Source organism: Cryptomeria japonica, chromosome 7 (assembly GCF_030272615.1).
Source record: "Cryptomeria japonica chromosome 7, Sugi_1.0, whole genome shotgun sequence".
Lineage (NCBI taxonomy): Eukaryota > Viridiplantae > Streptophyta > Pinopsida > Cupressales > Cupressaceae > Cryptomeria > Cryptomeria japonica.
The window spans coordinates 647492355-647513744 of record NC_081411.1 but is presented as its reverse complement, the minus strand read 5'-3'; the positions used below and the strand labels follow the sequence as shown (position 1 = coordinate 647513744).

General features: G+C 36.8%; 1 protein-coding gene across 1 annotated transcript; it reads right to left on the bottom strand.

Annotated features, from left to right (window-relative positions):
- Positions 1-18965: 18965 nt before the first annotated feature.
- LOC131057412 (ervatamin-B) lies at positions 18966-21000 on the bottom strand. The gene is made up of 4 exons (XM_057991591.2): positions 20486-21000; positions 20167-20399; positions 19489-19626; positions 18966-19371 (listed from the first exon to the last, which is right to left on the bottom strand). The coding sequence occupies exons 1-4, from the start codon at positions 20949-20951 to the stop codon at positions 19102-19104; spliced, it is 1107 nt and encodes a 368-aa protein (XP_057847574.2). The 5' UTR covers positions 20952-21000; the 3' UTR covers positions 18966-19101.
- Positions 21001-21390: the final 390 nt, after the last annotated feature.

Genomic DNA, 21390 nt, shown 5'->3' with positions numbered 1-21390 from the left:
ATAAATCTCAAACCACACCCTCAGTTTCTCATATGTTTTAGTCGAGCCATATACGTTGACTAAAGGGAAGCACATATCTCCTGATTTATGCTTAATGTTGCAGACCATCCAAAACTCATTAGATGCAATTGGATCCACCTCAAAGACCTCTGAATTCCACAACATTCCAAGGCCCCCAGCGGTACCTCTGGCATCTTGAAACAACCCATCCCATTTAGAGCAATACTTAATGAACTCATGCACCTTATTACCACACATTTTTGTTTCTTGAAATAAGACCATGTCAGACTCAAGCTTGATCAAAGATCTTTTGACCAAGCGTCTTTTGTCAGGGGTCGATAGTCCCCTGACATTGCATGAAGTGATTCTCATTTCTTTCCAAGGGAGGGGATGCCTCCCTTGGTGTTCCTTATGAATTCCCGAACGCTGACAATACCTTTCTCCTTGGCTTTTTCTTCTCTAATCTGTCGATTGCTTTTCCTGCCTTCAGCCCTTTTTGTTCTACCCAAAATGGCATTTGTAGATTGACTAATGCATCTGGGGTCTAAGTTGTCTAAAGCATCTTCTGGCTCGGAATTGCTAGTCTCAGATTCTACTGTGCAGTCCTCATTATCATTTGCAGTAGGAATCTCTACCGGCGAAGACCAGCCTGGGTTTGGAATGGCCACCCTCTCTGGGTTGACTAGCTCTGAATCCTTCTGACAAGGCTGGGAAATATGTTCTGTATGGGTGCTAACCTCTGGTTGTGCCATCATTTCTTCAGGGGTCGTCTGTGTCCTTGCATTCATTTTCTCCAGTCATACCATTTTTTCATCCTTCTGTACTTTGATATTTTCCCTTCGCACAAACACTCTGCATTTCTGGTATGGTGTGTTCTACTTCCACATCTTTGACACACATGTATTTCTTTCTCAATTTCAATATCTTGCCTCCAAATCCCATTTGTCATTATTAAATTTATACAAAAAGGGATCTGCTTGACTGCGGCAATTCTCATCCTTGCATACACATAAGAATCATTATCAATAATGTCCTCATCTATTTCCAATAAGGTTCCCAGTGATCAACCAATTTTTTCTAGACACGGGTCCCCCCAATACTCGATCGAAAGATTGAACAGTCTAATCCATATGGGTGTATCATAAACCGCCAGTTTTAACGGATCAAAGTTGGGTGTCCAGGGTTGGATGTATAGTGGAAAATATTCAAAATACCAGTTTTTCGCATTTAGGGCTTGGTCCCTCTCTTCTCTTTCTGCAAAAATTATGACGAAGAAACCTTTTGGTAAGTATTTTACCACCGCATGTCTACCCCAATTCTTCTCTACCCAAGGCGTTATTCGTTTCCTTGATTGTTTTGGTCCAATAATTCGGGCAATAAAGGCGAGGTCTTCCCAAATACACTTCTCATCCACCACTTCATCCATTAAATCAATTGTTATCAGATCGATTATGCTAGCTTCTTCAGAAGTTTTTGGTTGTGAATCATCTGCCTCATTGAGTGGAGTGTGTTCGTTACTTCGGACTCTGTGAATCGGCCTGTTATCATTCCAATCCACATCCAGTATTCGCCATTTTGTCAGTTTTTCTGAAGGCTGCACCTTCTTTTGATCATCGTAGATTCCCTCTGCCCTCCGCCATATATGCGTTTCCTGCTGGGCTTCATCTTCATGTGTATGTTCAATATATGAAAATCTTTGCGCATCACACACCGCTTTTTGCATTCCGCACGCCTTCTGCACCACGCTCGCCTTCTACACCACGCTCGCCCTCTGCTCCTCGCTAACCCTCTGCACTTCGCTCGCCATTCTTTTTTTTATTCCTATGTGGGCATATGTGACTGTTCTTAATATTAGTATATATGTAAAATATTTAAAGATATTTCTGTGAAATTTGAAAAATATATTATATAGATTTGAAGGTATAGTTGAATTGAATTTATATATTCATATTTTTATGATGTAGATCATAATTGTAATATGTCACAACATGCTTTGTAAAAGTCATGATAGCTTTGCTTGCTTAATAAAATAATTACATAAATTTTGATTTTTTGAAATGGTCATGTTGCTATTGTACAAACTAGCATATTTATCTTAAGAAGAATATAGATAAAGTACGCCAAAAGATATTAAATTTATTCATTATTTCATTTAAAAAATTGTTATATTATTATATTATAATTAATATTAAATTATTATTAAGATATGATTATATTAATATATTACTATTTTATTATATTATATATTTAAATATTAACATCTTAATCTTTAATAAAAATAATACTAGCATACCTATAATTTTAAGAAAATCTATGTAAAAGATGTTGAGAGGTATCAAATTTCAAAATATGAAACATTATAAAATAAAAGATGTTCATTTTGATTAATGTCTTGAAAGCTAATATTGATGTATTTGCTTCACTAGAATGAACATTTAAAAGTTAATGTTTAACTTTTGTTACAACATTTTTAAATGATGTATGTTAATTTTAAAGTAATTGTGGTACAAACAAAAAAATATTTTATGTATAACTCTTGTATTAGGGAAAGGAAGAATGACGAAAAAAAATAGCATTAGTAGAAGATACATTAATCGAAATCCCTAAAAGAGATGCATAAATAATTGTTAGTCAATTGCCCTCAAAAAGTATTAAATTCTTATATTTAAAGAAAACATTTAAAAGAAATGGTTCAACATAACGACATGTATGTGAAAGGTGCCCAAAACAATCAATTTGTTCAAGCAATGCTCAAACATTGTAGCTATTAAAATTTAATACAAAATTTATTATGATATATATATATATACACAGTACTCTACCCTTATCGTATGTGCAACAATTAATCCACCTAAAATCCAAAAAATGATAGAAATTGTGCACTTAAAATAGAATGATCATTTCTGATTACACTGGATACAACTTTTTCAATAAGAAATGGATTTGTACAATCGTAATGGACATGGAACTTTCATGATCTTCCTTTCCAATACAAAATAAATCTAAGAGGAAACCTGGAAAAAAATTAGTTAAATAAACAAATTTACATCATTAAAGAAATTATAATTGATCTTCATAGAGAATATCTTTAGAGTAAAAATACAATGAAAACATCCCATGTCTATCAGTAGTTCAAGCATTTCTGCAAGCTTTCATTACAACTAAAAACAAAACAAAACAAAGGCTTATAATATAGAAGGATATGCTCTACTCTAATGCGAAAAAATGTGAAAAGATAACACCTCTGTTTTTCGGGAACAATGGCCTCCTGCACCAGTAAATGAGGATGGTTGGCAAATAGTTCACTCTAGAAAATTCAAAAACAAAAGGCAGCCACGGGAAAGACCCCTGAGCTTCAGCTCAGGCATCCCTCAGAAAAAAACGACATGGCCCCACAAACATAAGAGGTTTCAGCCACAAAGAGAGTCGAGGCCATTGTAGGGGACCTCAAGGGCGACTAATCAAATTTCTACACAAGAAACTAATTAGAGCTCGACTACAGGGGCAAATGGTATTCCCCTTGGAACGAAGAGGCACTTCCTCCTCGCCCAGTGATCTTTGGTGCCTCTAGCAAAACCTAACAAAGAACAAATGGCAAGTAATAAGAATTAAAGATTCCTACAAATTTCTACAAATTTCATGAAACCTATCTGGGATCGCCATGCAAAATTGGGAATATTGGTTGTTTGGAGCTTGGCAAAAACCAACCAATCCAGAGCATCATTGAATGGTGGGAAGTCAAATATCCCGCACATGTAAGTATTTCTATCCTAGAAAATGATTTCCTATTGATAATCTGTAAAAATGGGGAAGTCAAGCAAGAAATTTTGTATGGTAACATAAATTTTTTTAAAGGATATTGTTTTCACTGCATAGATTGGGAACCAAATTTTTTCCCTAACTCTTATAGACCTACTCAATTTCCAAAATGGGTTAATCTTGGCATGCTCCCTATAGAATATCAGTTGCCTGAGATTTTAGAAGTTATTGGCAATAAGATGGGATCATTTCTTGGTTGTGAGGAAATCTCTAGGATGGACCATATAGGATTTGTCAAATTACTCTTAAATATAGACCCCAACATTAAATACTTACAACATTTGGAATTATCAATAGAAAAAGGGAGCTGGATTATCAAACCTTCCTTTTATAATGGCATTATAGATGAAAAAAATATCATCCTCAAAACTAGGCATAAACCTAGAATCATTAATGACAAATTCGATCTGCCCACTCCAAAACAAGACGTGACCATAAAATCCAATTTGGAGAGTGAAGGCTTTGTGGTGGAATCTCCGGGAGAAGAGCAGCAGAAGACTCCCATTGAAATTTCCCCCACAAAATAGGACCCAGTATATTCTGGATCAAATAAAATTATACCCTCACATAGCAAAGAAACCCTAAAGCAACTCCTACACAATACAAAAGATTTTAAAGGAGAAGTTGAAGAACAAATTGCTATATTGGATCAAGAAGAGGTTGATCTCAACCAAATTCAAAAAGATAATGGTACAGTAAAAGAAGAGTTGCAAACAACATTTAGAAAAATTAGCTAATACTGATAATCATGAGATTAAGGACAATTATTAGATTCCTTCGAAATTGGAAGCAGTTTATGGTATGATGGGTTTGCAACAAGAAGAGGAGGAAAAACAAGAGGGAGAAGCTGCAGAGAAACAACAACTGATAAAAAAGATATTGGAATTAATGGAAACAGAGGAAGTGGCAGTTGAGGAAGAGGAGGAGGATAGGGATATGACAACAGTTGTAGAAAATGAACCTGGGCAAGCTGTATTTGACATGGTTTGAAGAAATGGAGGTAAAGAGTCTATTGCAAGCAAGACTCTATTTGAGACAGCCATTAAGGAGCAAGCAACATTGGGCTTAATGCAAAATTTCCAAAATAGAGGAAGCCCAGACTGTGCAAAGCAAATCAAGAGGAGGGGTAGGAACTCATTGAGTGAATTACGAGCGATAGATGGTTTGGCAGAATATCAAGTAAAATTGACCACTTTGTTTAATGCAAGGAAGGGGAAGGTCCTTCCCAATGAGAAATGAGGGTAATCACTTGGAATGTTAGGGGCATGAATGCCCCTAACAAACAACACATTTTAAAGCGTTGCATTTTTTCTTGGAAATCTGAAGTAATATTAATTCAAAATACCAAACTAAATACAGAAGAATCTGAGCTATTCAAGAGAAAACTAGGAGCCTGGAAGATGGAAATAGTGAGGGCAGAAGGAGCCTCGGGTGCTCTAGGAGTTATCTAGGACCCTAAAAGTGTCTCTTTTGAAACACTAGACAATAATAAGATTTGGATAGGGGAGTTACATCAGAAGTCTACAAAGCAACTTAACTTTTATTTTGAAAAACATATATGGGCCAATACAGATGGATAAAAAGAAAGATCTATGGACTAAAATAGAAGCCTTCTTTAATCAATATACTATCTGCAATATAATCCTAGGAGGAGACTTTAACGCCATACTGGATTTAACCGAAAAGAGTAGGGACATTAGAAAGGAACCCCAATCCCTAATCGACTTCAAACAGTGGGTTAACCAAAATAACTTGTTAAAAATTAAGGCAACTAATGGTAATTTTAATTGGAACAATAGAAGATCAAGTTTCAGCCAAATAGCAGAAAAATTAGATAGATTTTTTTTAACTGACAAGCTTCCCATTTTACTTGAACTCAAAAATTCTTCCAAACTCAAGTTCATATCACTTCCCACCAATCATAGAAGAAGAAACCAAACCCAAAAGATGTCCTTTCAAATTTGAAAAATATGTGGATGATGGATGAACACTTCTTTAAAAACATCGAGCAATTGTGGAATGAGAAACAATTCACAGGGTCCAAACTCTTCTGCTTCATATCTAAACTAAAAACTATCAAAAGAAAGTTACTACAATGGAACAAAGAATACTTTGGTAACATCTTTGAATCAAAAGAGGCTGGAAATAGAAATGGAAGAATTAAATGAGATATTAATTAAGGAAGGGATGGACCAACACGGTTACCAGAAAGAGAAAGAGCTACTTAGCCAATATGAAGATATCCTAGAAAAAGAGGAAGTTTTTTGGAAGCAGAAATCTAGAGAATCCTAGTTAAAAGAAGGTGATAAGAACGCCAAGTTTTTCCACAACAGTACAAAGCAAAGAAGAAATGTTAATAAGATCTTTAGAATTAAAGATGGGGCAAGTACACTTATTCAAGATCCTAAGGAAATAGCTAAAGAGGTTGTAAACTTCTTCAAGAACATCCTAAACAATTGGGACTCTTCAGATCTTAGAGATCAATCAAAAAAATTGGAAAATATTCCAAAACTTATTACTATTGAACAAAACCAAATGCTAAATAGAAAATTCATTGCCACAAAGATCCACACAACCCTAAAACAAATGCATCTAGACAAAGCCCCTGTACCGGATGGTTTCCTAGTAGGCTTCTTCCAAAAATGTTGGCTCATTCAGGGCAATGAAATGGTGGAGGCCTTAAAAGCAGCCAGAAATTCGAGTAGATCTTTGAAAGAAATCAATAATACCTTTATAACCTTAATACCCAAAAAAGAGCAAGCAGATAACTTCGATGAATACAGACCGATCTCACTCTACAGTGTTATATACAAGATACTCACTAAAGCTTTAGCCAATAGCCTAAAAACAATTATTCCATATATTATAGCTGATGAGAAGACATGTTTTATTCCAGGAAGATCCATCTTTGATGGAGTTAGTAATATACTCCATTCAACAAAACTTAAATCCAAGTATGTTAATCAAACTAGACATTAAGAAGGCTTATGACAAAGTAGATTGGAGGTTTCTATGTAAATGCCTAGAAGCATTTGGCTTTTCTAAACAATGGATTAATCTAATCTATGAATGCATTTCCAGCCCTAGAATATCTATACTTGTTAATGGAACCCCTAAAGGCTTCTTTGAGATTTCTAGAGGCCTTAGACAAGGAGATCCTATCTATCCTTTCATATTCATCGTGATGGTAGAAGCCCTAGGAAGAACCATCACTAAGGCCCATAACAATTTAACCAAATTAAAGGCATCAAAGTAACCAATGGCATATAACCTATTACTCATCAAAAATTTGTTGATGATACCATGCTCATGGGAAAAGTTTGTAAACAAAAAGCTAGAATGTTTATGAAAATAATATCGAACTATTCTAAAGCATCACGAGAATCGGTTAATCAAAATAAATCAGAAATGTTCTTCAATTTCGCTCCCAGGATAGAATTAAAAATTTGCCATATTTTGGGCTACAGGAAAGGAGCATTACCCAGTAAATATATTGGCCTACACCTGGACAAGGGACAAAGAAACAAAAAAGTATGGGGCCACATTCTAACTAAGATAGATAAGAAACTGAAAGTTTGGAAGAGTAAATGGCTCTCTTCAGTAGGAAACGTTAGAATGTTAAAAAAAGTATTATCCACTATTCCAATTTATCAAATGTCCTATCTCCCCCTACCCAAAGGAACAAATGATAAATTGAATAAGAAACTACTAAATTTGTTTTGGAATTGAACTTCAGAGAAGAAGAAGCTCGCTCTTATAATTTGGGATAAAATATGTAGACCAATAACAGAGGGTGGGATTGGATTAAAAAAACAGATCAAGCAAAACAAGGCATTAGGTGCAAAGCTATTCTGGAAGATGTATAAGGAACCCAATCTAAAATGGGTTAGAATCCTCAAACAAAAATATCTAACTAGTAATGACTCTACAAGTATTTTCAGGACTGTATCCCCCCCTAAAGGATCGAGAATTTGGAATATCCTCCTAGAATGTAGAGATATTATCTCTAAAAAGCTAACCTGGGACATAGCTAAAGGAGACAAATCATTATTTTGGGAGGAGGATATTTAGCCCTATATAGTCTAATAGAGAACAATCTGATTAAGGATAGGCTGACTACTCAATGGGGTGAGTTTGTCAAGGACTACGTGGAGTTCCCAAATGATGACCATGCCCAAGGTTGGAAGTGGAAATATCTTGATAATCTAAACCTTCCAAGGTAGGAAACAGAGTCATTCAAAAGACTATTAGAAGATAGAAAGATCCTAAATTTAGAAAGGGAGAAGATAGACTTGTTTGGGCAGGATCCAAAATTGGATCCTATAGTGTTAAAGAAGGACACAACCTATTAAATAAGAAATTACAACATCTTGTATCCAACATATCGATAGAAATTTGTTGAAGCAACAATTTCTTACCCAAAGCTGGTATTTTTACTTGGACAAATCTTCAAAAGATGATCCCAATAGTAGATTGGTTCACTAAACTAGGTTTTGAAGGCCCTACAAGGTGCCCACTATGCGAAAATAAGGAAGAATTAACAAATCGCCTTTTGTTAAGTTGCCAATACACCAATAATTGTTGGAGATGGCTTTGTAATAAACTAGGGTGATCAACAACTATTCCCAATGATCTATTGAGCTGGTTTCAAAGTTGGCCAACACTGAATAACAAAGGTATTTTATAGTATTTTATGGAAAATAGCTCCTTCCATTTTGTTATGGGAGATTTGGAAGGAAATAAATAGAAGGATCTTTAAATCGAAATTCATGAATGAAAATCAATTAACTAACAAACTAGAGGTGGCCATAATGGAAGTCACTAATAGCAGACTATTCTCTCAACAAAAGGAAGAAAGTAGTTCTAACAAGATGGGATGAAAAAACCAGGAATAAATGGCAGGGGCTAAAAATTCCACCTTACATTAGAAACAACAATGAGAATAAGCCTAACAAGAGGGATCAAGTTAGATGGAAAAACCCTAGGAACGACTGGTATAAGCTAAACTTTAATGGAGCTTCAAGGGGTAACCTGGGAGCTTATAATTAGATGTATACTTCACAATTGGAATGGAGAGGAGATTGACAACATAAATAATTCTATAGGGGTAGACACTAATAAAATAGTCGAAATCCAAGGTCTAGTAGTAGGACTGCTATTAGGTAAAAAGTTAAATATTAAGAAAATAGAAATAGAAGGAGATTCAACCATTATAATCAATGCTCTAAGAACAGGAGCAACTACAAATTGGAAACTAAATGGCCATTTATAAACAAAACTAGATTTACTCAAATAATTTGAAGAATATTCAATAAATCAAATTTATAGAGAAGGGAATGAGAAAGTAGACAGATTGGCAAACAAGGGAGCAGATGGTGTATATGATGAAACATTTCCAAATTTCTTAGCAAGGATTAATAATCAACAAGATTAGATACTCAGGACTATAACTAGTCTTCACATAGAAGGATTTTGATATCTGTCAAGAAAATAAATTCATTTTAGTTTGCATGGCTCCATTCAACCTGTTGGTTCTCAAATCAGTAGGTCCCAAAACCCTACAAATTTAGCCACTCTCTTATCAACAGGTTCAAGGCTGGATTTGGCCAACTAACGAGATTCAATCACAAGACTGAAAACTCCTGCACTTCTAGCTCTGCGAGATCAAGATGGGTGTACCTAAGTAATGCCTAAATAGCTTATGAACTTCAACATTCATGGCATTATAATTTTCAACATATATCACAATGTGTTTATGCCAAGGAAAGTGTATGAATCTTTAGATTTGGCTACAATCTTGGCTTTTAAACTCACTCAGCATTTGGGATGGGTTTCTACACTAAACCTACTCCTATAAACAGAAAACAAAAACAAGAAATAAAAGAGTCTTTAAGAGAATGGATTGATTCTAAAAACTAGGAGGAAACCCCATTACCAGTGCCTTCATCAGGGCAACAGAGTCAAGTTACAACCAATAGACATTAAACCCAAATAGACTAACACATAACTAGTGGGTTCTTAATATTAATGCACTACACTAATACTCCCTTATTATAATTCTATTGCAGCCATTCTTATTTATCCTACATGCACACAACACCATTTCATTATCCTATTAAAAGCACTTTAATCTCTTCCTTGAAGAGAAGCAAAAAATAAGATAAACACATGAGCTTGCAGGGACAAAACAAAGGATCCTTAATCATATATTTCATAAAATAGTGGAATTACATACAAGAGACAATTACAATAAAAACATTAAGATTTACATGCATTCTAGTTATACACTATTTGCAGTGGCAAAATGATTACAAGTTGAAAATATGAACTCTAGCTTACTCTTAACCTTCGACAGTACATGGAAGAAGAACTTCCCAAAATCCGAACTGGACCCCCTCTCACTAGCCCTAAATTCCCTTTTATAAGACAAGGGAGCGAAACAAGCCTCAGGCCAGATGAGACACACTTGTCACAATCTGATTGCATGAGATTACAATATGCCCTAAGGAATTAGTCCTTGTACATTACACACAATCACTTTGAATGCATTGAATGTGAGCACCTGCAATGGTAGCCCCTTTGAGTTGCAAGCCTGAGGACAATTAGAGGTAGATTTTTTGAGCCTTGAAGAAATATGTCCTCCAACTACAGATTGACCGCTAACATAGATTTTTTCCTGTCATATCTTGATCAATCTCTAAGAGTGGATTACTACATTTAGTAATCTCGCCTACCTTGCGTCCTTACATTGTGTCGACTAGAGACCCTTTGATTTGCTCAAGACCATGATAACTCATTCATAGAAGATCATGTAATCCTCTTGATCCACACACTCAATCCTCTATCGATTCACCATTAAATGCAACCACCTTCCTTCCTGGTTTCATCACTACAATATGATCCGATCTGGCTGCAAACCTCTATTTGCATTATGTCGACACAACAATCTCTGTTGGCAGTGTCTCTCCCTTCAATAGGTGGAATTGACTCAATTAGCACATTCCACATCCTTAAAAACTCTCCATCTATCATTTGTTCAACCTCCATCAACCTCCCCACGTGAACGATTTGACTATCGGGCTACAAGCATGGCACTTCGCGTGTCAACTAAAATGCATGTTATACACCTTTGTGATAACAGCATCCCTACAGGCTGGCGAGATACCCTATTCTCTCTTTGCCACCTTGCCCCGCGAAGTCACCTACTTATCGCCTCAATTGTCGTTGGATAGTGGGGAAAGGTCTCTTGTTATACCCCCACGTTGCCCCGCAAGCCATCTTCTTATCACCTTTCATGTTGTAGGATGGTGGGGCCCTTCATTTTCCTTCTATATTTTACCCCGTTGCATGCCTTAGTGTCCCCTTACTACCATGCGAGGTGGTGAGGATGATCCTTTCTCCTTCCTATGCTTCCCCTGCACGACCATCTTCGTGCCCACAAGACCCCTACGGGGTGGCGAGGAAAAGGCTCTTGAGCCTTCATCTTGCCCCACACCATCACCTTCATTCCCATTTTACCCCCACAGGGTAAGCATTCCCCTTGCTCTTCAATGCTCCATGTTATCCTACGGGGAACCCCTGCATAAGCCCTTCCTTTCTTGGTTGTTCTATCATCAATCGTTGCAGGGTGGCGGGGACATCTATCCCCCTTTATGTTTCTTCTCCTGCACCATACCTGGCACCATCCTGGGACCTGTGTGGGGTAAGGACCTCCTAGTCTGCCACTACATCTTGTTGTCCTGTTGCGCCCTCTATCTCTATTGTTGTTCTTCTTCCTTTCTTTGGCCACACGGGATAGTGGGGACCCCATACTACGTTGTACTCCCTTATCCCGCAACACCACCGAATGTCACATGAACCCCCTGTGGGGTAACCCTTCCGTTGTAATTCTTCATTCCCCGCTATCCCGCATGGAACCCTTGTTTATGCCTTCCTGTGCCTTGCGGGATGGCGGGGGACCTTAAACCTCAGCGTGCGGCCTTGTCCCACAACGCCCCTCGATGCTGCCTGAGACCCCTGTGGGGAAAATCATTCATTGTCATTCTTTGTTCCTGTTGTCCTGCACCCCTTGTGCGGTCACACAAACATTCAGTTGCTTGATCGGGTAGTCAATAACACACACATTATGCGCACCTGACAGTCTCTCAACCTTTGTTAGATCAATAACCTGCGTGTTATATGACTATCCTGTCACTTGTTGTCATGTAGTAAATAGCGATAACCTGTGTGTTATGCGCTACCCCTGCAATATTTGTGCGACTAACATGGTGTGTTATTGACAATTGCAACCAAGTGTGACTAACACGATGTGTTAGCCAAAACATAACCATACTTCTCCTAGATCAAAGCAGCCTACCCAATGCAATTCCAACTCAGTGGTGAATGTCATCCCTAACCTGCTACTTGTCCTAATAGCATATCATGTGCTTTCTCTTCATATTCCTATGTGACTAACACAATGTCCTCTGATTAGATATCTACAAAGGTTGTAGTATAACACAATGTGTTATCTGCAAAATGGGATTCTTAGTGTCAAAAATCAAAATTTCGAACCTGGGACTTCAAAATTAGGCAAAAATTTTGAGGTCCCAACACAACCATCTTTGTGAACTCTCATCGAATTCCTTAGACTCCAACTTGGACCAATCATCGATCCATAACTCAAAAGGTCAACATGAGTTCAATTGTGGTTCCCTCTAGGTCTCTAAGGTTATTGACAAGAGTCTTTACTTCGACAATCTCCTAGAATTCTTTTTTCGAACTCCAATATCTCATCAAAATCAATTGTATCGCCAAAACAATCATCATGTCTTATCAACATGGTCTTATAGGCATAGACTATGTGTTTGGCATCCTTCTTAGAATTTCTTATCGAAGCCTTAAGACTATGTCTCTGACTAACTCTTTTATATGTCTCAACAAAAACCAAGGTCACCTTGAAAAGACTGCTCGTCGCCAAGACTCGACTATGTCTCATCGAAACCATCTTATCGCCCAAAAAAGTGACTTTGGCTACCATCTTGAGGTATCTTAGCAAATTTGAATGTCACACCGATCTCCTTGATGTCACCAAGACCCACCAACTATCTCAACGAAATCGGTAAGATGAGTGACTTCTACAAACTACTTGAAGAGTCTTATCAAACCCAGATGTTACACCAATATCCACAACACTTCGCCAAGACCATTTGAATGTCTTGCTGAGACAAAAGCTCATTGCCTAGGAATGTGACTTCGACTAATCGCTTGGAGAAACTTGTCGAACACCAAGATCACACCCAAATCACTTCTTTGCTTGACTTCACCAAGACCTGAATTTAGGTCACACCAAACTTTCTGAAACTAGTCCTTTAGGGGAGGTTTTAACTAGTAAGTTTGAGGCATACTTCCTCAACAATGATAAGGGCTAGTCATCTTTGTGGAGGGGCAGAGCATACTGAGAGATCCTCCAAGAGAAAATCGTATGCAATCAAGGACAATGTGGAATCATTCAATGCAGTAGATAGGAGACTCCCTCCTAATGGTGATTATTGGTCCAGATGATAAATCTACTATGTGGAAGTTGGTTGAATGTGGATGCCAATACTCATCCAATCCTTTTTTTAAATGTTGTTTGCTCAACTTCTTGGGATGCATTACTTTGAATGATTCAAATATTGCTCAAAATATTAAATAATCTTATGGGCATGACCAAACGGTTTACTCCGATCTGGTTAAGCTAATCACTAAGCTAGAAATCTACACTCTGTAAGGATCAATTCTAAGCCCATTAAAATGTTAGAATCTTCTAACAATCATGTAGAGAATCATTTCCTGACTGGGAAGGAGGAAAATAGGTAAAATGTTGGTGAGTTAAATAGGTATTTTCTACTCTCAGCTTAGGCCCTTTACCTAACACATTTTTTTTTTTAAATGAATCAAGTTAGTCATAGTAATCTTAGGACCAATAATATTGTGAAATTGTTGAATGAAAGCATTAACCAATTGTTGAAATGATGTAATATAATAAGAAGGCAAAGCACAATACCATTGCAAAGCTTTATCCCTAAAAGTTCTAGTAAACAATTTAGGCAAAAGTTTTTAATCATGAGAAAAATCACTACACAAAGTTTGAAATGTTTTCACATGAGTCAAGGGATCACCTTTTCCATTATAAATCTCCAATTGAGTTATTTCCACATGTTTAGGAGGGACAACATAGATAATATAATTGGATAATGGGCTCGCTAAATCAAATGTGAGCACATTAAACTTGGATTGGGTGATTGAAGCTAGGTGTTGTTGCAAGGATGAAATGGTTTGGGCTAGGTTATTGATGGTTGCTTTGATGGATGGATTGAAATTAGGCATATTGGATCAATATGGAGGAGTAACATTGTTGTATGAAGGTGGAGGTTGAGAGTAAGGAGGTGGAACACTATGATATGTAGGTATGGGAGATGATTGGGTCACTAATGGAAGACTCACAAAAGGAGGTATGAAAGAGTTTTGATTAGAAAAGTTGCCTCCTTGACCAACATGTGTAGGATTAATATTTTGTGTGGAAGTAGTTGTGATGGAAGATGTGAAAGTAGGCATAATAGGCACAAATGTTGCAATAGGAATGAAGTGATTAACTTGGCTAGGAGATTGGGTGTAACCAAGGACTTCAGCATAACTTTTCATAGGCACGATATTAGTGTCAACAATATGAACGAGGCCATGCAACAAATCAACACCAACTTTATCACTTTGGACCATTCATTTTAACCCTTCAATCAATGGGATAGCCTCACTTTCTGAGTATTGTTGACTCATCCATTGTTGAAGATTTTAAAATTCATTGTCAATCTTCTTTGATTGGTCAACAGAAACCCTAGTTAGTGATTCATCCTCATCATGAGAATCATATAGAGAATGGGGATAAACGATATCATTTGTTGGATTAGAGGAACCCCCAACATTCTCATGAAATAATCTATCCAAAATAGGCTCCATGTCCTTGATGCGTAAACCTTGGGATGCCTTAATTCTACAACTTCTTTTCATGAGAATATTGTAGGTAGGACTAATGGTAGTAAAACTCATGCACAAAGGAGGGAAATTTGAATTTGAAATTAAAAACTGTGATTAAACAATACAATTTTTTTAAAAAAAGTGATTGACTAACCAATTATTGAAGCAATTTGATTTGTGAATTTGAAAGATAAATGTAGCTAGATCAACAACATACCATAAAGATTAGATTTGAAATTTGATTTGAAAAATTATGCAACCCACAGGTAGGTTTTAGATTTATAAATTAGGGTTTTTGTAATTTCAACCACTAAATTTATGTAATTCAATTGAAAATTAGATCTATGAGTGCAAATTTGAATTTGAAATTGCATGAATAATCAGATCTGAAATAATTAATCCAAATTAGACAACCCACAAGTTCAATTTTATATTTAAAAAATTAGGGTTTTTGTGAATTTAACCTCTTATTTTTTAAAAATTCAATTGAAAATTAAACTTGTAAATGTAAATTTGAATTAGAAAAACACTCAGAATCTGACAACATAAATCCGAAAATTAAAGAGTAAGATGTTGGGATCACCAAAATGTAATGGTGAAAAATTAGGGTTTCCACAATTAGATGTATGAAAACCACTAATTTTAGACTTAGGGACCATTACATTAAAAGATGAGTGAACCTAATAGATCTAGCCATGAATTAACAAGGATAGGGCTGAGAATTCTTATTAGATTCACTAGGATTAAGTGGTTGACTTTCCTCTTTTAACTTGAATTGTGAAAATGTTCTAGAATTGAAGTAAATACACATAAATAGTGAGCTACAGTCATCAGACAAATTTACAAACCTAGATTTGAGAAATGTAAGAGTGTTTGAATTTGTTCCCAAAAGGAGCTCCTAAAAAGTTGGGACCGAAATGCTCATCACTCTAGTCCTCCGCACTTTTCACCATCCAAAGGGGAACCTATTTGTCTCTGTAAATAAAGCGAATTTTGAAGATCGCAACTTCATACCCGTTCCTATGCACAATACAGAGGGAAATGGGTTTGCCTTAGGTTAAACCCCAGTTTTGGAATTAACCATGGAATAGAAATGAAATGTAATTGAATTGGAGTAATGAAAGTGACCTCCTTATGAGGAAAATGTTGAATAATGTCCGAAACACTAATGTTGTACCTTTAAATGGAGTTTTGTTTGTCTCCACAAGGAATTAGGGTTTGATGAAGTCTTAATAAACATAGAACATGAATGTCAAATCCAATGCTTGAATCTTTACTTCTGCTCCAATGCTTAAGGGAAGACTAATTGCTTGTTCACTTGAATTTAAATGAATGCTTGATCACTTGAATTGAATTCATTAGGAGTGGATCCCAAAATGAGAGGGATAAATCTACTTTTATACTTGAATGTCAAAAAACAAATTAATTTTTTGACACGGGTCGACATAGGATCAGGATTCTCACTCAAATTGAATGAACATTGTGAGGCCCCAAAATAAGCCCTGATTGGGAGGACTAGAGTATCAGGCACTCTTGTACCCGAGGACTAGGGTGCTAACACCTTGATCCTAACCGATCCAAGACTAAGAAACAAGGGGGAGAAAGTGTGCATGCTGGAAAAATGAGTTGTTTGCATAATGTGAGCAGAATTAGGGCTCCGATCAAGTCTCAGGACACGAACACCAAGGTGAGGGCCCAAATGAGGACAAAATCATAAGGGAGTATAATTTAGGATGCTACAATCTCTTTAGGATTCATGTGTACCTATCTAGATTCATCTTGAATAGATCCAATATATTATTTTTTATGTTTATAGTTTAAAAAGTTTAAAAAGTATTGGAGCCCCTAAAACCTTCTTTAATCTAGTGTAAGCTAGCTTGAATTTTAGCTCCTTGGCCTTTATAAATGTCAAGTTCACAAAGTTAAGTCTCAATCATGGTGATCAAAGTTTGAATATTGAAATTTACTCGGATTAGAGTTAAGTAATTTTCTAGAATGATCTAATTTCCCCTAAAGTGACGTTTCTTTACGCTTTCGTTGCCAAGCCATTCTTTTACCAAAGGCACGTAGAAATTCAACACACTGAGTAATAGCATTTTGCCACCAATCTTTGTAAGATTCACCATCTTTTGGCTTAGGAAAAGAATTCCAAATGCCCACTAAAGCAACCAACCATGAGGGGTTTTTAAGATGAGAAACATTAAGTTTAAAAGAAAGTTGCAAGTCCGCATTTCTCAAATCAGCCCCCAAGATAGAACATATGATGGGGAAATGGTCTGAAAGAATGGTAGAATAATCAACCTTAACTAAAATCCCATTGGATGCTTGATTCAAATGAAGGTTGGGGGAGATATAGAATCTCTCCAACCTACTAAGCTTTCTCTCAGAACTAAGTCTGTAATTAGACCAAGTGTACCAATTATGAGCATGACTAGAGAATTTGTTATGGACTAGATCAACCATCCCAATAGAATTACGACAATGCAACCATTTCTCAAACTCTTCATTACTCATCTTAACATGGCTTGTCCAACTGTGATCATTAGAAAATTCCACCATATTACAATTTTTGCCAATAACCCATTAGCATAGGGCAGTTCTTTGGTCATCCAATCCCAAAGCTCACATCTCTCTTTTGCATTATTATTGCCATAGACTAAGCAAAAATTGATAGGTTGACCATTAATGAAGGTCAAGGCCCACACACAACTATGTGAGGGGTCGTCACCATTCGCAATAACAAACTTACTTATCCAAGAAGAAAAACCTAAAATAGAACCCCCTACCATCTCTATGAAGTGTATGAAAAAAAGTGGCAGTTTTCCAAGCACTAAATAGAGTAGAAGTAAGGCAGGAACCATTAAGTTTGACTTCTTACAAGAAGATAACATTAGGCTTCCACTTAGCAATAATATCCTTAATGCCATACTTATGCCAAGGGAGAGAAATTCCTCTAACGTTCCATGAAATAATTTTGTAATTCATGCTTGAATTGATTCAGGAGGGTTATCCCCTTCGGGTAGAACACCAAAGCGATTAGCAAGAGTTATTGACTAGTCTAGAAGCTTAGAATCTTTAGGCACGGATGGAGGAGACCTAGATCTTTGTCTAGAGTAAGGGGGGGAGGGGGGAGACAAGGAGTGTCGCTCATGTGAATTAGAATAAGGAGGAATTGAGGATGAGGATATGTTTTGAGGAAAAAATGAGTCACTTTGAGGCACAAAAAAACCCAACGATTCTTTCCTCTTTCTTACCACCTTCCAACCGTCCAAATCCATGGCATCCTTATAAGATGGAGCAACAACCATAGGCTTTTTATTAAAGTTTTTCGGAACCATGGGATGCGTAACTTGGTTTTGAGAAGAAGATGAATCATTCAGCCCAAAGTGTTGATAAGGGGGTTGCACATGTTGGGAACTAGAAGGACTAGACATTGTAGGCTACACAAACCTATTCCTCTAAATTGGACAATCTCAAATCAAGTGGCCATCTTGATGACAAAAGAAACATGCATTAGGCTTATTTAAATAGACAATAGGTTGGTAAAACTCAAAACCATGACCAATTAGCTTAATATTTTTGAGCAGTTGGTTGTTCAAGTCTATTTCAACACAAGCTCAGGGATGAACCCTTAAACTAGCAAATTTGTCAGTATTGTTCTTGCACTAGATACCTCTTCCAAGTTGAGAAACTATTTCCTTAAAAAACGGTCTAAAGGCCAGATTCAAAATGGGGAGTTCAATACACTTTAGATATAGAGATCTGGAAGGGCCTTTGGGATGGAAGTCTAAGGTCCATGCCTAGAGATAGCATATTTGACCACATATTATCCAAGTCCCATATTGTAAAACAACTTATACATGCTCCAAAGATTTAAAAGTACATGAAACATTGAGGCCTCTCAAATTTTCAATCTCCCATCCCCTATTCTCCCAATTCAATTTTGCTCCTGTATAAAAATCGAATTCCTCTTTAAAAAAACAAAATTATATAATCGAACGATCATAATATGTCGTTACAAATGAATAGTGAATATTTTTGTGTTTATTTTTTTATTGATCATAATATTATAAATGATTATATATTTGGATGGAAATTATCTTTTCATTAAACTACTACTAATAGAAAGTCAATTCCGTGACCCAATCATATAACATATTCAAAACAAGATTAACCTTAATCATTCTTAATAGAATGGATTACAATATCGAATTTCGTAAAATAACACTTAGTTTGTGAGGAGCAACACTAAATATACTTCGCTCCATGAAATTTCTTACTGAACTTTCACAATTTCGATGTCGGCCCTATCAGACGGCTTGGGCGTAATACTGTTGCGCTCTTATTAGGATGCGAGGCCATTGCATTAATCGCGCAGACACCATATGTTTTATTTGTGTTTCTTCTAATGTAGGAATATCCCTCTATTCCCCAGTCTGTACCCCACGAATTCTTCACTATCCAGTAGTCTTCCCCATCTTGGGAGGCATAGCCCACAATCAGCACTGCATGATCAATGTCGTTTGGGTCGCTGGAACAGTCTCCGTCGTATATTCCCTGTTTATATGTCAAGCATTATATATACATTGTGTATATTCAATTTCTTGTTGCATATATTCAATGTGCATATTTTGGATTTTGAAGGAATATGCAAGTGCAGAGGTATAAAGTTACCCCAGAGTAGAGTTGAAAATCCCACGCCGAACCGTCAATGCCAACGCTGATTGGTTGTTTGGCGGCCGCACAGAGCAGTGCCGAATCAGATTCTGCCACGTCGGTGTAGCTGTCGATTGCTACTACTTTCTTTGCTTCCTGAAAGTGCTCATTCAATAATGCAAACTAAGAGACAAAATCGGATTTCATCAAACATTTAGGCTTAATGTAGCAATACAATTTTTCTACTTTGACTCTACAATTTTTAATGGCAGAGTAGTTTGACAATTAAATATTTGTGGCTATGCTAGATATTAAAAGTAGGAATCTCTGAGTGGTTTACTGTTGGTGCTTACAGCTGATTTGGTTAAGAAAGTTTTTTCAACTGACTCTCATCATTTTGTCAGCCCATGTTTTACAGGAAGAAGAAGAAGAAGTTCAAGAAAAGGATTCTACACTCCAGGCCTGTTAATGTATGGGGAAAGTGGATGACGGAGATTTTCCTCCCCCTTTTCTATTGCATTAGTCGTCTAGGGTTTATTTGCTTCTATCCATATGATTTTACAGATGTGATTTTTATATCTATCCATATGATTTTACAGATGTGATTTTATATCTACCCATTTTCTGAATGTAAAATATTATTTTATAATTGATAATCTAAACACTCAGTCCTTAAGAAAAGTACAGAGCATATACCTTCTTAATGTTGCAACTACCATCTGTCCCTGTGTAGGGATAACTTGACTCTGTGTCAATCCCTTTATTTTGAATGACCCACTGGAATGCATAGTCCATAGAGCCTCCATCACATCCATAGTTGGTTGAATCACAGTCCACCAACTCCTGCTCAGACAAGCTTACAAGCTTCCCTGTAGATATGGCATTCACACCCTCAATTGCCCCTGTTGTTGAGAAAGACCAGCAACTCCCTGCCACAACACCATCAATTGGATGTCAAACCACAACAACAAAAAACTAATGGGCTTCTTAGATTGAAATGAATCCTAATACTTACCACAGTTCCCTTGATCCTTGACTCCAGTGACAGCCCCCTTTTCCCTCCAATCAAGAGAGGCAGGGATCTTGCATGACTCAGCTTTCTTTATCATTGCACCCAAAGATCTTCTCTTTGGATTAGTTTTCTTCTTTGAAAACAGAGCCTTGAATTCTTCATTTGTTAGGTCTGCAAATTTGTTCAAACCCAACCAGTGACCAGCACTAGTGTTTCTGTTATGATGATGAATATACTCCACATTCCTCTTAAAGATGTTCAGTCTCTTGGCTGTCTCATCTAAACTGTTGTACAGTTTCCCATGCCTAGTTTGCCATGCTTGGAACAGTCGTAACAAACTGTCCTCTGAATGAGGATGATCACTGGGCTCATATCCTAAAATTGAGAAGCTCCATGTATTTGCAGATAAACCCACAGTGAACAGAACTACAAATATTGACACCCCAATCCAGAAGGAATGATAAGCCATCTCAAGTATCTATTCAGGATTGGACGATTGAGTCTTGTCATGAGCAAAGATTTGTCCACATTAATATACTGCATTGTAGTTAGTTGAAGGTCAAACATGAACTACCATTCTTGACATCTTGAGAAATTCAAAGAAGAATGTGCAGTGAGAATGGTTGGTGTGTGCTCTTCAAACTAGTTTAGTTGGTGGACAGACGTGGAGCAGGGGAGGTCCACTCCACATGGAGTTAGTTGCACTTCGCAGAAATACCACACCATAATAGTACAAACCGAACCATAATGAGCTGCAATTCAATTAAGATTGAAAAGGCCTCTCAGGGTCAAGATGTAATGGATAAGATATCACACTTTAAAAATCATTAAAAGGATTTTACGATAGTTGGAATGGTATTAGTTAGGGGAAGAGCCGTCATTGTAGTTAACTTTGCACACTCACATAT